This window comes from Emys orbicularis, chromosome 4 (assembly GCF_028017835.1).
Source record: "Emys orbicularis isolate rEmyOrb1 chromosome 4, rEmyOrb1.hap1, whole genome shotgun sequence".
In the NCBI taxonomy this organism is placed as follows: Eukaryota; Metazoa; Chordata; order Testudines; family Emydidae; genus Emys; species Emys orbicularis.
This window is the reverse complement of record NC_088686.1, coordinates 154,858,739-154,874,748: the sequence shown is the minus strand read 5'-3', so window position 1 is coordinate 154,874,748 and position 16,010 is coordinate 154,858,739. Positions and strand designations below refer to the sequence as shown.

General features: G+C 61.1%; 2 protein-coding genes across 2 annotated transcripts in view; both read left to right on the top strand.

Moving 5' to 3' along the window:
- Positions 1–16,010, top strand: part of LOC135877330 (zinc finger protein 208-like) — a 295,762-nt gene that overhangs the window by 131,483 nt on the left and 148,269 nt on the right. The gene's annotated exons all lie outside the window — the stretch shown is intronic.
- On the top strand, positions 6,457–12,764 carry PRR14 (proline rich 14). Its single transcript, XM_065402772.1, has 11 exons — positions 6,457–6,554; positions 6,881–7,151; positions 7,560–7,708; positions 8,112–8,385; positions 8,726–8,775; positions 8,871–8,932; positions 9,460–10,267; positions 10,581–10,665; positions 11,681–11,787; positions 12,013–12,084; positions 12,506–12,764. Exons 1-11 carry the CDS (start codon positions 6,457–6,459, stop codon positions 12,762–12,764), a joined length of 2,235 nt encoding a protein of 744 aa, XP_065258844.1.

The following is a 16,010-nucleotide window of genomic DNA, read 5'->3' as shown; positions in this document are numbered from 1 at the left end:
CTGTCAAACATTAATATCCTGTTGGATTGTAGGTGTTATCATTGTATGTGACGTTACAAAGTTTTGCCATGTATGTGTTACTGAAAGATGTTGTGAAGTTGAAAACACCCACAACTAGCCTTTCAGGTAGAACAATGGAGTAGCCAGACCGTGTTAATTGCTGTCATCAACACCCATCCAGGGAAGAATCCACTAGCACAGGAACTCCGTATAAGGAAGTTTCCTTGGAGGGAGCACGTAGGTAATGGAGAATGTTTGGCCAATGGGGTGGACTCCCCATGTCACATTTATAGGTTCTTCCAGCTTGCTGGAAAGTCTATGCACGATGAGGAGTGACATCATGACTTGGTCTTCACTCCCCCACAACTCAACACCTGAAAGAAGCTCTGGGAGACAAAGGACTCTGAATGGGGGAGGGAAACCCAAGCTGCAACGCAGATGCGGCTTGTGCCTCAAGAATCTGTAAGCCTGCTTGTATCATCAGACAGGGTGAGATGTTGCTGATTCTAGTTTGTATAAGACTTAGTTTGTGATTTTGTTTATTTACTAGGTAATCTACTTTGATCTGTTTGCTATCACTTAAAATCTATCTGCACTGGTACTCGACCAGCCCATCACTCTCCCTGAAGCCCTTCCCACACGGGACACTTGTAGTGCTGCTCCAGCACCCACTGTGTCCTCTAGTGTTGAGCGAAATGCAAGGCCAACCAGAAGCCCTTCCTCCAGCTGCCATGTCATCGCAGCCGCACCAGGAGGGCCACTCTTCGGTGGGGGTATGCTGGTGCTGCAGGGCATGGGCACTCTCAGCAAAGCTCCTCCCTTATTTGGTGCCCTTCTAGGGCCCCTCTCCGGTGGGGATGACCAGTGGGTGGCCAGGTTGGAGCATAGCTGAAGCTCCTCCCACAGTCCAGACATTTGTAGGGGTGGGTCACCCAGGTGGGTCTGGCAGTGATGGAGCAGACACCAAAGCCCTTCCCGCAGTCAGGATGTTGATGGGGTCTCCTCACCGCATGGGCACGTTGGAGCTGGGAGAGGGACTATCTCTGCCCAGACCACCGCCCACACTCGGGACATGCATGGGGTCTCTGCCCAGTGTGGACCATGTGGTAGGGAGCCAGCATCGCGCTCCCCCAAAGCCCTTCCCGAAGTCGGGGCATCAGTCAGGGTGCTCACCCATGTGGATGTGCTGGTGTTTCACGAGACTTATTCTCTGGACACCTCTTGGTGTTCTCTCTCTCCTTCTAAGCAAGATTTTCCTCCCCTGGCCCTGGCCTGGGGTCCATTTTGTCCTGACTCTCGCTGGCATTTTCAGGCTCCGGGACATCCCATGCGGCTCTGCTCTTGCAGGCCCTTCCTGCTGGTGATTTTCCTCCATCCTGGCACCTGCTGGGAGACAGAAAGAATCCAGCCGGGGCTCGTTTCCTGCGCTGGGGAGAGAGGGGGCAGCAAAGGGGTTTGTCACTGAGAAGAAAACTTGATGGGCAGGAAGCGAATCCCCCCAAACCCTTCCCCAGAGGGGAGAAGAAGGGCCGGGTCTGTCCCAACGGCCCAGGAAAGGCCTCAGAGAAAGGCTGGGGGAGGGGAGGGCTCCTGCCAGGGGTGGGATCCAGGAGTGATGGCTGCCGTGAGAACAGGAACCTGCTGGGAATGATACTGAGCAAGATGAGACAGAATTGGGGGGCTCCTGGCGGCCTTACTGGGATCCCAGCTTTTCCCTTCAGTCCCAGACAGTCTCTGAGCTGGTGTCACTCATTCCTCATCTGTCCGGGATCCTCTTGGGATCTCCCTTTCCTCGGAGCCCTGGAGATCTGGGATGCTCGGCTCTTCCCTTCGCTCCATCCGGGAGATCACAGCTGGGTTGGGGACGGGGAATCCTGCTCAGGGGAAGGAAACAGGCAAGATGGCGCTTGGTGAAGTCTCCCCCAAGAACTTATACAGAGAATGTGCCCTGATTTTAACCCCAGCCCTATTCTCTGTCAGGGGGATGTGGGATCTGAGCAAAGGGAAAATGTTCATAGGGATCCTTTCGGGTACCGAGATGCCTGGGGGAAGATGGCCTGCACCATCTGTAGGAGAGGGATCCCCCCTACACACGGGCAGTGGGGGGCTTAGGCCCAGCACAGGTATCCCATCACAGTGATAGTCAGACTAGTGACTATGTAAAAAGGGGTCCTTACAAACACAGTCATTGCCTCACTGGAGCAAACGAGAACCTGGGGAACTACAGACCGGTCAGCCTCACTTCAGTCCCCGGCAAAATCATGGAGCAGGTCCTCAAGGAATCCATTTTGAAGCACTTGGATGAGAGGAAGGTGATCAGGAACAGTCAGCATGGATTCACCAAGGGCAAGTCATGCCTGACCAACCTGATTGCCTTCTATGGTGAGATAACTGGCGCTGTGGATATGGGGAAAGCGGTGGATGTGATATATCTTGACTATAGCAAAGCTTTTGATACGGTCTCCCACAGTATTCTTGCCAGCAAGTTAAAGAAGTATGGATTGGATGAATGGACTATAAGGGGGATAGAAAGCTGGCTAGATTGTGGGGCTCAACGGGTAGTGATCAAAGGCTCGATGTCTAGTTGGCAGCCGGTATCAAGCGGAGTGCCCCAGGGGTCAGTCCTGGGGCTGGTTTTGTTCAACATCTTTATTAAGGATCTGGATGATGGGATGAATTGCACCCTCAGCAAGTTTGCAGATAACACTAAGCTGGGGGGAGAGGTAGATATGCTGGAGGGTAGGGATAGGGTCCAGAGTGACCTAGACAAATTGGAGGATTGGGCCAAAAGAAGGTTCAACCAAAAGAGGTTCAACAAGGACAAGTGCAAAGACCTGCACTTAGGACGGAAGAATCCCATACACTGCTACAGGCTGGGAACCGACTGGCTAAGCAGCAATTCTGCAGAAAAGGACCTGGGGATTACAGTGGATGAGAAGCTGGATATGAGTCAGCAGTGTGCCCTTGTTGCCAAGAAGGCCAACGGCATATTGGGCTGTATTAGTAGGAGCATTGCCAGCAGATCGAGGGAAGTGATTATTCCCCTCTATTCGGCATTGGTGAGGCCACACCTGGAGTATTGTGTCTAGTTTTGGTCCCCCCTCTACAGAAGGGATGTGGAAAAATTGGAGAAAGTCCAGCAGAGGCCAACAAAAATGATCAGGGAGCTGGGGCACATGATTTATGAGGAGAGGCTGAGGGAACTGGGCTTGTTTAGTCTGCAGAATAGAAGAGTGAGGGGGATTTGATAGCAGCCTTCAACTACCTGAAGGGGAGGGTCCAAAGAGGATGGAGCTCGGCTGTTCTCAGTGGTAGCAGATGACAGAACAAGGAGCAATGGTCTCAAGTTGCAGTGGGGGAGGTCTAGGTTGGCTATTAGGAAACACTATTTCACTAGGAGGGTGGGGAAGCACTGGAATGGGTTCCCTAGGGAGGTGGTGGAATCTCCATCCTTAGAGGTTTTTAAGGCCCGGCTTGACAAAGCCCTGGCTGGGATGATGTAGTTGGGGTTGGTCCTGCTTTGAGCAGGGGGTTGGACTAGATGACCTCCTGAGGTCTCTTCCAACCCTAATCTTCTATGATTCTAAACCAATGGGCCCATCTGGCTTGGTATCCCACCCCTCCCTGGATCAGCCCCATGATTAAAAAGCTAGACTGGTATCAAATGCACGTGGCACAGGGGACTCCTCGTTGGCCAGGTGTTTCCAGGGGGCCCTGCAGGGATCGGGTCTGGGCCCCACGCTATTAACGTGTTGGAAGGAGACATAAGGGGATCCCTGGCCCAGTCTGCAGAGGACCCGCGCTGGGGGGAGACGAGCGGTAGATCAGGAAGAGGCCAGGTGGCTGAGTCAGAGCCAGCTGCATGGGTGGGAAGTTCGGCACGTGTTTTAATACGGCGCGGTGTAAACGGGTCCGTAGGGGAACAAAGAACGTGGGCCCCACGCTCCCGGGGTGGGGATTGGCCGGAGCCCCCGTCACCCAGGGTCGCCTGGCCCTTTAAATCCCCAGCTTCTCGCCCTCATCCAAGATGGCCTCCCCCTGAAACTGCTTCCCCCCCTCCGATGCCCTTATCCAAGATGGCAGCACCGCATGGCGGCACCGCTACGTCCCCTTGCCACCCCCTCCCCCCCCGAACACACACACACACACACACACCTTACATGGTTGCCCCACCCCAAGATGGCGGCGGCTCAGCTTGAGCCGTGACACGGCTTTCTTTCTCGCCCTTTGCCAAGATGGCGGCCCCCACGGCTTCAAGCTCCGGGGACCCCCGGGCAGCAAGGCGCGCGCCTATTGGCTGCGGGCGGACGGGAGCAAGGCCCGCTGCTATTGGCCGCGGGGGGTCGGGCCGTGGAGCGTCAGCAGAAACGGGGCGGGGCGGGAGGAGGCTGAGCCGCAGCCGGAGACCGAACGGGAGCGGGCGAGAGCCGGTGGGTGAGCCGGGAGGGGGAGTAGTGGGGGAAAGGGGGGCAATGGGGGGGAGCTGGGAGGGGGAGTAGTGGGGGAAAGGGGGCAATGGGGGGAGCTGGGAGGGGGAGTAGTGGGAGGGAGGGGGAAAGGGGGGAGCAGTGGGAGGGAGGGGGAAAGGGGGGGAGCTTGGAGGGGGGCAGTGGGGAAAGGGGGCAATGGGGGGAGCTGGGAGGGGGAGCAGTGGGGGAAGGGGGGCAATGGGGGGAGTTGGGAGGGGGAGTAGTGGCGGAAAGGGGGCAATGGGGGGAGCTGGGAGGGGGAGTAGTGGCGGAAAGGGGGCAATGGGGGGAGCAGTGGGAGGGAGAAATGGGGGGAGCTTGGAGGGGGCAGTGGGGAAACGGGGCAATGGGGGGAGTTGGGAGGGGGAGCAGTGGGAGGGAGGGGGAAAGGGGGGAGCAGTGGGAGGGAGGGGGAAAGGGGGGGAGCTTGGAGGGGGGCAGTGGGGAAAGGGGGCAATGGGGGGGAGCTGGGAGGGGGAGCAGTGGGGGAAGGGGGGCAATGGGGGGAGTTGGGAGGGGGAGCAGTGGGGGAAAGGGGGCAATGGGGGAGCTTGGAGGGGGAGCAGTGGGGGAAATGGGGGAGCTGGGGGGGAGCAGTAGGAGGGAGGGGGCAATGGGGGGAGCAGTGGGAGGAAGGAGATCCAGGGGGTTAGGGAGCAATGAGGGCCTTTGAGGAGGGACTCATGGGTCAGGACAAGGGGGGGGGGATCAGTGAGGGGAGGATAATGGGGGCAGGATGGGGGGAGGGGAAGGGCAGCGGGGGTGTGGGGAGACCTGGGGGATTTGGGACGGTGAGAGAAGTGGAGGGATTTGATGGGGGAAAGCCGGAGTGCAGCTGGGGAGAAAGGGACCAATGGGGGAGACCTGGTGGAAGGGCAGTTTAGGGGGACCAGCGATGGGAGCCGTGGGGGAAGACCCAGGGGGAGAGCAGATGGTGAGAGGGGGCACCTACAGGGAGGGGGGGGAATTTGTGGAGGCCAGTGAGGAGGGGTGCAGCATGGGAGGGGAATGAACATGGGGAGAGCTGGGGGAAGAGGGGACCTGCAGGAGGGGATGAGAGTAAAGGGGTGTGGGAGAGGCGGGTGGGTGAGGGAAAGGGGGAGTAGTTGTGGGGGGGGGGGTGAGACTCAAGGGGAGGAGAGAGACCTAGAACTGGGGCGATGGATTTTGGGGTAGGCAGCCAGTGGGGGAGAGATTTGGGAGTAATCAGAGTGGGAGACTGCGAGAGGGGAAATAGAGAGGGCTGGTGGGGAGGATCTGGGGGAGAAGGGAGGAACCTGAAGCGGGGTGGGGAGAATCAGGGTGGGGGAGTCCTAGGGGCAGAGTTAGGCAGGGTCAGTGCTGGGAGGCAGGACAAAGAGATGGAGATGCCCCATCAGGGCCCCTCTAGCCTGTCCCCGACTGCCTAGGATCCATGCATGTCCTTTGTGGCCTGGGAAACCATCTCTAGGTGATGGATCCCAACCCCCACACCTCCCGAGCTTCCCCTTTGCTCCCAAGCTGGTGTCAGGTCACACCTGAGCTGCGCAGGGGGCTCTCTGGTTACCGCTAGCAATGGCTTTGCCTGCCCGCTAATGCCCTTTAATTATTCTCTCAGCGGCTCCCTGCTCTGCTTGTCCATTGTGATCTCTGAGTCCTGCACTGTGGGAATGTGCCACCTCTGCAGCCCCTCCCCCCAGCATTGGGGAGAGCCCCCCCCCCCCCATACACACACACCCCCCAGTCTGATCCCCCGTGGCTCAGCCCTCGGCTATTGTGGCCATGCTGCCAACCCTAGGATGCGGGAGGTTGGGGGGTGTCACCAGAGCCGGTGTCCCCTAGAGCTGGGTTAGGGCGGGGGTCTTGCAGTGCTCATTGTGACTCTGGATTCTCTTTCCTGGGCAGGGGCGGCCACGCTGGAGGATGAGTAGGCAGGAGGCCGTACCGGGACGACCTCTGAACCCCTGATCCCAGGGGGCTGCCCCCTACATCCCAGCTGGAGCCAGCCATGGAGCACCCCGTGGCCGGAGGGGCGCTGGCAGGGGGCGGCACCAGGCTGTCTGCCTCGGAGCGGAACATCCGACGCCAGAGGCTCATCGTGTACAGGTGTGTGGGGGGGTTCACCTCTGTCCAGCGGCCTCCCCTCTGGGGTCAGGGCCTGTCCATCCCACCCTGGGCAGACCTCACCGGGGGCAGCGCCCTTCCTCTTTCCTTGGGCGTGGCCAAGACAACTGTGTGTTTGTGGGGGGAGGGGGAGAGATTCAGGGGCTGTGGGTGGCAGACAATGAGGGGCAGTGGTCTGAGCCAGGCCGGGTGGGGGATTTTGGGGGGGGGGGCTGTGGGTCTCTGGGTCCTGGAGCGAACATCATGCCAGTAATCAGGGGGATTTGGGGTCAATGGCCCCCATGAGTGACCCCATCTCTCTCTTCCAGACCCTCCACTGAAAAGCAGAGCTCCCCCGCCCCCCGGGGGCCCGAGGAGAAGCCTCCCCCGCTGTGCTGGCTGCCCCGGGGCAGGGCCGGGTCTCCTCAGGCAAGGCGCCAGTCGGAGAGGCTGCAGGGCAGACGGCAGCGGCTGCAGCAGGGGGTGCCTCAGTGGGGCCAGGGGGCGGAGCTGTGGCTGGTGGCCTCGCCCATGGAGAGAGCCCGGCACAGGGTACTGGCCATTGCCCTGGAGGAGTGTCTTGCCACCACACAAGGGGCTGTGAGTGCGAGGGGGAGGGGTGGTCTGGGGGTAGGGGGGCCCTGCTTAGAGATCTGATGGCCTGAGCCCCCCCAACCTCCCCTGAGCCCTCCCAGGCCTTGTCGTCCTGCTCCCTTGAACCTGCTGAATCCTTTGCCGCTCCCCGGTATGGATTTCTCCAGCCAGCCTCTCCCCCACGTACCCTCCTTCTCTCCCTGCTGTGGTTTGCCCCTGGATGGCCCAGTAACTCCTGTGCTGAGCTCAGGGGGGCGGGGAAGGACCGCTTGGTATTTGCGCCCCCATTACACATGGGAGGGGACCAGGCTGGGCTCTTGAGGAGGGTCATTTGGGGGTGCCAGGAGCTGGGAGTCAGTTTGGGGGGAGGGGATGGGGTTCATGTTTAACCCCATGGTGTCTCTTGCCCAGCAGGTCTCCCAAAGGGGCACCTCCCCCTCAGCTCATCCAGCCACCCCGTCCCTCCCAGGACACCCCCTCCATGGGAAGGCCTTGCCCCCTCTTGGGAGCCCGCCGCCTGGTTCGGATCGGACCCCTAGGCATCAGGAGCCCGCCATGGACAGGTGAGCGGGGGTGGATCACGTGTCAGGGCACCTGTTGTCCTGGCACCTTCCAAATACTGAGCAGGGTGTCTGCCGGGGGAGGGGATCGCTGGCTTCTGGGGCAGGGGCTGGATCTGGAGGATCTGACGGGGGAGGTATAGCAGCATGTGGGAGGCTGGGAAAGGGAAGTGGGGTGCTTTGGGCATCGGGGGGGCCGTGGGGAAGCGGGGTGCTTTGGGCGTCGGGGGAAGCTCAGTGGAGCTGATGGCAGGGATGCAGGGAGTGGGATCTCGGAGTGGGTGCTGGTGGTGGTGTGATTTGGGGGGGAGGGGAGTCTCTGGGGGGGCTGAAGATCCTGGGGGGTAAAGATTGTACCAGTGAGCGACGGGGCTTTGGGGTCCATGGCCCCGTCTCGTTCTTCCAGACCCTCCCCCGAGGAGCACCGGTCTCCCATCTGCCAGAGGCCTGAGAATAAGGCCCCCACATTGTGCTGGCCGCCCCAGGGCACAGCCGGGTCCGAGTCAGAGCGGCTGCAGGGCAAGCGATGGCTGCTGCGGCAGGGGGCGCCGCAGCAGAGCCGGGGGCTGGGGGCATCTCCCTCCATCTCCCAGCAGGGGAAGGAGCTGGTGACGTCGCCCATGGAGAGGGCCCAGCAGCGCGTCCTGACTGTGGCACTGGAGGAGTGCCCCATGGCAGCAGTGAGCAGCTGGGGGGCTAGAGGGAGCTGCCAGAGCCCAGGGAGGAGGGGATGGGGGTGGGGGGGCTGCCAGAGGCCAGGCCAGAGGGGCTGGGGTGGGGGAGGGATTGGAAGGAGCTGTGGGGGCAGGGAGGGGGCTGCCAGTGCCCAGGCCAGAGGGGAGAGGGATGGGTGGGGATCTCAGCAGTGGGTGCTATCTCGGATGGGTCAATGGAGGGAGGGGTTGGGCTTATGACCAAGGAGGAAGCTGCCCTGATCAGGTGCCGCTGTCCTGTCAGCCTCGGGTGTGGGGGGTGAACCCCATCCCGTGCCCCAGCTCAGATGCCACCTCTCATTGGCAGGATGCCAGCCTTCAGCAGGAAGATCTGCTGATGCCGTCGCCTCCTAGCACGTAAGTGCACGTCCCTACCAATCAGCTGGGGTGGGACACAGGGCCCTCTAGGGGGCGCTGGCCCAGAGCTTCACTTCCCCTCTCTCTCCTGACAGGGTTGATCAGCTGACAGCATCTCCCTCTTCCTCGGACCAGTGGGAGCGCTGCCCACAGCCAGGTAGGTGGAGCTCCATCTCATGCAGGGGCGGGGCTGGGGGTGGAGCTTGGACACGGGGGTGGGGCTCCATGGGGAGCAGGGGTTGAACTCTTCCTGAAAACGTTTTTTGACCGAAAATGTTGTTGAGAAGGAAACATTAATTTAAATGAAATTTCAGTTAAAAATATTCTATTTTGGATGTTTTGAGAGTGTCATTTTCTTGTTTAGCAACCATTTTTTTGTTTTATAGAAAAAGACACGCTGAGAAGCTTTTAAAGAGATTGAATCAGTCCAAAAAACGTTTAGATCTTTATCGGAATGAAACCTTTCTGCTCGAACTATGACTTTCCCCAAGTCTCATTTTGTGGGAAGTCAACATTTCTTCTTTGTTCTGAAAATAGGGCTGGGGAGGCAAGAGTGTGCATTTTTTGGGGGGGTTCTGGGAGCTTGCTGAGCGTTTAGTGGGTTCAGCACCGTTGAGGGCTGTCTGTGCGTCGCAGGATGTGGTCCTCCCTTGACTTCTCCTGACCCCTGTGCCCTCCTCCCAGCAGATCCTGTCCCAGAAGAAGCCGAGCCACCTGGCAGCCTCCTGCCTTCCTCCTCCTCCGCCTGGCCTCCCCCGATCTGTTCGCTGCTGCGCCCCCGGGCCACGGTCCCCCCCTTGCGGCACTGGGGCATCGCCCCGCTCTTCCAGAGTGTCAAATCCAAGCTGGAGACCTTCGCTGACATCTTCCTGAGCCCGGTCAAGCCGCGCCTGCGCCCCCCGCCGTCTCCTCATCCGGACGAGGGAGAGGGTGGGGGGCAGCTGGCGGAGCCCCCCCGCCCTGAGGAGGAGCCAGCGCAGAGCCGGAGCGGGCCAAGCCAGCAGGGGGCGCACAGCTCGCGCCAGGGGGTGAACATCGAGGTGAAAATTGCCATCTTGCAGCCAGCGGAGAGGAGGGGCCCTGGCGAGGCCAAAGATGATGGGGATGGGGACAGCATTGTGAGCCGCCGACCCCCCATCTGCCAGTGGCGCCTGAGCCCTGAGGACCCCAGCCAGCCCCGCCTGGGCCGCAGCTACTCCTGCCCGGACTTCCCCTGGGCCATGCCGTCCCCATTGCCAGCGTCTGCCCCCTGCCCACCTCGCCGGCGCCGTCACACGGTCTGCAGCCTGGAGGTGTCGCGGGAGTTGCTGCGGGGCCACCCCTCGCCCCCCATCCTGCCCTGCCTGCGCAAGGAGGTCTTCCCCTTCCCGTCCCCGGCCTCCCGCCGCCTGCTCAGCCCAGTGGTGTGCATGACCCGCTGCGATGAGGCCCGTTCCTCCTGCCCAGGGCCACCCCACCACGAGGAGCCTGCCACTGCCCTGCTTTGCCCCAGGTAACCCTGCCCCCAGCCCCCCTGCTTGGCCCTGGGGAACTCTGCCCTCTGAGCCCCCCTGCCATGCCCCCGGTAACCCTGCTGGTGCCTGCCCCGCCTGCTATCTCCTGGCTGCTCCTAACACTACCTCGCCACCCCACCTTGCCCCAGGTAACCCCTGCCCCATCCCTCTTGCCGCCCTGCCGTGGCCTAGGTCATCCCACTGCCATCCTGCCTTGCCCCAGCATCTGGGCTCCCGGTGCCATGGCATCGCCTGGCCCTCCAGAAACGGCCCTGAGAGGTTCCTGGTCCATATGGTCTCCTTGCCTCACAGGGACGGCTCCCAGCGCCCGGAGCAGGGGGACAGGGGCCGTGGCGTCACCACAGGTGGGATTCTCCTGTCACACACAGATGCCAAGGTGAGGTGGACCAATGGGAGGCAGTGTTGGTCCCAGTGCGGTGCTGGGGGCGCTGTGCTGTGGGGAGTGGGGGGCTCAGCAGGGGACGCCGTGCTGCCGGGGGGCAGGCTCGGCGGGGGAGGGGCGCCGTGCTGGGGGGGGGTTGGCGGGGGGCGCCGTGCGGGGGGGGGGGCTCGGCGAGGGTGCATCGTGCTGCAGAGGGAGGGCTCGGCGCGGGGCACCATGCTGCAGGAAGTGGGGCTCAGCGGGGGATTCTGGTAGAGCAGAGGATTCTGGGAGTACCCCTGAGAACGTGATGGCTCTAGGAGGATCCCATAGCAGAACATTCTGGGTGTACCCCCAGGGGAGATGCTCCCTGGAAGAGCTTAGGCGAGTATCCTGGGATGGGGGGCGTCGTGCTGGTGGGACCGGGAGGGGTGGTGTCGTGCTGCAGGGGGAGGCTCGGCGGGGGGCGCAGTGCTGCCGGAGTGGCGGGGGGGCTCGGCGGGGGGTGGGGGAGGCGCAGCGGGGGCGCAGTGCTGCCAGGAGCAGGGGAGGGCTTGGGGGGAGGGGGGGGGCTCGGCGGCGGGCACCATGCTGCGGGGAGTGGGGGGTGCTCAGCAGGGGATTCTGGTAGAGCAGAGGATTCTGGGAGTACCCCGAGGACACGGCTCTAGAAGGATCCAATAGCAGACCATTTTGGGTGTATCCCCAGGGGAGATGCTCCCTGGAAGAGCTGAGGCTTCTGGGAGTATCCTGGAAGGGGGGGCGTCATGCTGCAGGGGGAGGCTCGGTGGGGGGCGCAGTGCTGTCGAGAGTGGCGGGGGGTTGGGGAGGCTCAGCGGGGGCGCAGTGCTGTCGGGAGCAGGGGAGGGCTTGGCGGGGAGCGGGGGGGCTCGGAGGGGGGTGCTGTGCTGTCGGGAACAGGGAGGTGGCTCGGCGGGGTGCCGTGCTGCGGGGGGCACTCTCCACTCTATGTGTACATAACCGGGAATCTTTCCTGATCCTGTCCTATTTCTCTCCCCATTCCCTGCAGTGCTCCCAGGAAGAGACCACAGGGAAAGTGTCCCGCTTCCGCATCCGCAAGACCCCAGCCAAACAGCAAGCCAACCTCACGCCAATGGGCCTGCCCAGGCCGGTCAGGTATTGGGAGCTCTGGGGGGAGGGGAGTGGTTGAGAGTCAGGACTCCTGGGTTCTATCCCCGGCTCTGAATCTCCCCAGCGGTTACAGCTGGCCATAGGATTCTTTTCCATTCCTGTCGTGTGGCGGCCGTCCAGCCCCCCACGTCCCACCCCCGAGGCTGCTGAGTCTCCACACGGACAAGGGATTCCCGTGCGCTGTTGCTAAGTCTGGTCTCCCCGTAACAGGTTGGACAAGAAGGAGTTCAGTTTGGAGGAGATCTACACGAATAAGAACTATCGCACTCCCACCGAGAAGCGGTGAGAGGACCCTGGGTGCTGCTGCTGGAGGGGGTGAGGGGTTGGGGGTGGCTACGATGGGGGGGACATCCCCCTCCTCCAACTCATAGGAAGGGGAGAGCCTGGCTTCAGAGTTGGGGAGGGGTGCAGGAGGTTAAATCTAGCCGTGGTTGGTTCTTGCTGCTGGGAACCCAGGGGTCCAGCTCACAAACTCGCTGCCCCCCTAAACAGCAGGAGGTGTTTGGTCCTGAGTGGAGGACCCAGGAGTCCGATCCCCATTCTCCCCATCCCTTGTGCTGAGGGTGTCCTAGCTGGGGGACACAGTAGGTGAGGACCGAGGTGTCTGGGCCTCATTTGTGCTATCGGCGTCCCAGCTGGGATACAGGGTGGGTTGGTGGACTCGGGCACTGGGTCCCGTCTAGCCCCTTCTCCTCCCCCGTAGGACCTTCGAGACGATCTTCGAGGAGCCTCGGGAGCGGAACGGGGCACTGGTGCTTACCAGCCAGCGCAAGCTGAAGCGCACCATGGAATTCCAGGACAGCAGCCTGCCCCGCAAGCAGCGCCGTGCCCGGCCCCGGGGGAGGCTGGCGGGGCGAGCGCCAGGTGGGCGCCGGGCCCCACCCCAGCACCCCGACCTGGAGGAACTGCTGCGCCAGCGCCTGGCCGAGCTGGACGCCCTGTTTGAAGCTGATGGGGACTAGGGGACGCTGTGCACTGTCCAGATCCATGCTGGGCATTGAGCCAGAGACTGAGTGGCCCCTCTGTCCTTGGTATTGCTCACTGGCCTGGGGGAGCTCCCAGAATCCTCTGGGATCCTAGGAGAGTAGTTACCTCCCAGGATACTCCCAGAAGCCTCAGCTCTTCCAGGGAGCATCTCCCCTGGGGGTACACCCAGAATGTTCTGCTATTGGATCCTCCTAGAGCCATCGTGTCCTATGGGGTACTCCCAGAATCCTCTGCTCCCCTGGGGCTCCTGGACCCACGTCCAAGCAGAGATCTCTCTGGGAGAGAGATGTCCTAGTTCTACCCAGAATCCTTTGCTGCCCAGGAGGAGTCATCTCCTCCTTGAGCCCTAGTTCCACCCAGAATTGGCTGCTTCCCTGAGGGCAGCTCTTGGCTGCTCCCAGATCTGCCTGAGCTGAGGCAGCCGTCCTGCAGCCAGTCGCCAAGCTGCCTCCGCCACTGCTCCCCTCACAGGCTCCAGGTCCAGTCCAGGAGCGGGGTGGGGGGGATGAACATCCAGCAGGTGTGATGAACCTTTCCGTTCTCAGCACTCAGTTGCCTACGCACAAATCCTCCTGGTGCTTCCATCCTCCCGGTGCCTCTGTCTACCGCCCCCCAGTGGCTGAACATACCAGGGGGCAGATTGTTTAGTTGGGGGGGGGGGGGCAGTATTAGCCATTTTAGGATCACCTCCCACTGGGTTCCTGGGGGGCAAGTGGCCTTTGTCCAGTCGGGCTGGGATATAGGGCAGGAGAGGGGGCTTGTGGGTAAAGGCACCAGGGCATCAGTTCCCTGTGTGCATCAGGAGGAGGGCATTTTCCCCTCTGAAGTGTGACTGCAGCCTCGGGGGCACTGGCAGGAGCCCTGGGCGGGCAGTGTCTCCTGGGCTGGGCCCCGTTGGGTCAGTCAGTGGATATTTGCTGGTTTTATGTGTGTGTTTTTTTTGAGATCTATATTTCTATTAAACTTTTCAACAAAAACATCCAGCCTGTTGTCTGATCTGCTTCATTTGTGCTGACCCTGGCACTAGGGACCACTGTGCAGCAGGGGGGGAGCTCAATAGAGGGCACTCTCCCTTTGCAGGCAATGCTGATCTCTGCACACCACTAGGGGGTGCTGTGCTGCAGTGAGCTCCTCAGCTGGGATCTGAGAGGTAGCAGGTACAGGAGGAAGCTGGTGGGAGGTAAGCCCTGAACCTCCGTTCCCTGTGGGTGGGAGATATGTCCACCCGGAGCTGCTGGACTAACTGGCCCAGGCTGTTAACCCTGAACCCTACTGTTGGCACTAATTGAGTGCTGCGCCTTGCTTGTTGAGGCTTATTTGGCAGCTCTGAGCCTGCCATAGCCACTGCAATGCCTTGCCAGAGTCTGCCCTGCTTGCGCCCCATCTCTTAAGGGAGCAGGGTCCCAAAGAGGGTGGGAGCTGCAGCAGAAGAGGCTCCTGTTTTCATGCGAGGGAAAGGAGATGGGAGGAGGCCAGTGTTAAGGCAACTCCTTTACTGTAGCACCTAGGAGCCCTAGTCACAGTCCAGGTCTGCATTGTGCTTGGCGCTGTATGAACAAAGTGATTGTCCCTTGAGTGCTGGCACTGGATAGGGATGAGATATCCCGGGTCATACCCCCTCCCCACTGCTGTGGCTTGGGATGGAGGAGGGATGGAGCTGGGTTTGGACTGGCCTGGTGTGACTGCATGGGACTCTGAGAGCAGGACCGGCTGTGCCATGGTGCTGTGGTTGGGTGGGGCACGGGCTGTGACATCACAAGGCTGGGTGGTGACATCAGGACAGAATCAGGTGTCATTGTGTTGTGATGTTGTGGTATGGCAGGGCTATGACATCACAGTAGGATGTGATGTCATCAAACTGTGCTGTGACATCATGCTGCAGTTTGTGGGGCTGTGACATCACCAGGCTGTTGCGTCTCCTGGGGACGCTGTGACATCACAATGTGGGGGAGGGGCTGCAGGAACTACTTCCAACTGAGGGATTTTTCCCCCCCTCTTTCTGCGCTTTCATCAGATGGCGGAGGGATCGCACGCTGTGGACGGGATTGCGTCGCGTGCCGTGCGCAGAGAAGAGGATCCGGCAGCGACGCGCAGAGACAGACAGCCGAGAGAGTCGGGGGACAGTGGCGAGCGGGGCGCGGCCCGTGGAGGGGGAGGGCGAGACCAACCGGGCCCCCTCCCGTGAGGGAAACCGAGACTGGCTCGGACTGAACCATTCCATCCCCACCGCTCCGGCCAATCAACGGGGGACAGCGAGGACAGCGCTGGGCACGAGCCTCGCGTCCAATCAGCGCGGGGGTCGCGAGACGCCCCGCTCCCCGCAACAGCCGCGAGAGCCCCCTCCCCGCCCCGTCAACGGATTCCTGCCCTCTACGGCCGCTTTCTTAAAGGGACAGAGCAACGTCAGGAGTCAAGGGGGATTTCTGCCGGAAGAAAACAACCCCCCTCTTCATCCCAGCGCCTGTCAATGGATTTAAAGGAAGCCCGGAGCTGGTAAAGGGGAGTTCGCTCCTGCCCCATTGTGGAAAGGGGTTTCTTGTCGGAGGAGTTTGACGCCAAGTTCTTAAAGGGGACGCCAGCTGACCTAATTACGGAAGTGGCTGGTGAGATTTAAACTCCGGGTTCTTAAAGGGGACGTGGCCCCTGACATGGATTCCGAGAAGCGATTTCAGTCCGGTTTCTTAAAGGGGCAGTGAAGCCGTTCAATCTGGATCCGTACAGGGGAGGCGACTCCCGCGAAGCCAGACGCGTTTGCGGGGGGAGCTTTGCCCCTGGATTGTTAAAGGCGAGGTTCCTCCCTCGGCCCATCGACCATTGCCATTGCTGGCAGAAGTGGAAGCTGGAGTCTTAAAGGGGAAGTCACTCCTCCCCTCCGACGTGTTTGGTGGCTGAAGACGTTTAAATCCGGACTCTCCAAGGGGAAGTTGCCTCGCGAGCAGGCCGCCTGCCACAGGGACTGTCTGTGGTGGGGGGGTCGAGCCCGCACACTTAAAGGGGAGGCCAAACCCCAGAAGCCACCCACCCCCCGCTGCGCTTTGTGCGAGGAGGGATTTAAATCTAGGGGCCCCAACCCCGCAGGGGTGATGTGAGGCCTGATTAAAGGGGAGGCCTGTGCGAGAAGCCTATTCTTAAAGGGGAGGTCCTTGGAAAGAGGGTTGTAGCCTCGCTTGTTTCGGCAGCAAGTTAATCTGAATTAAAGGGGAGGTGCACCTCGGCCCGCC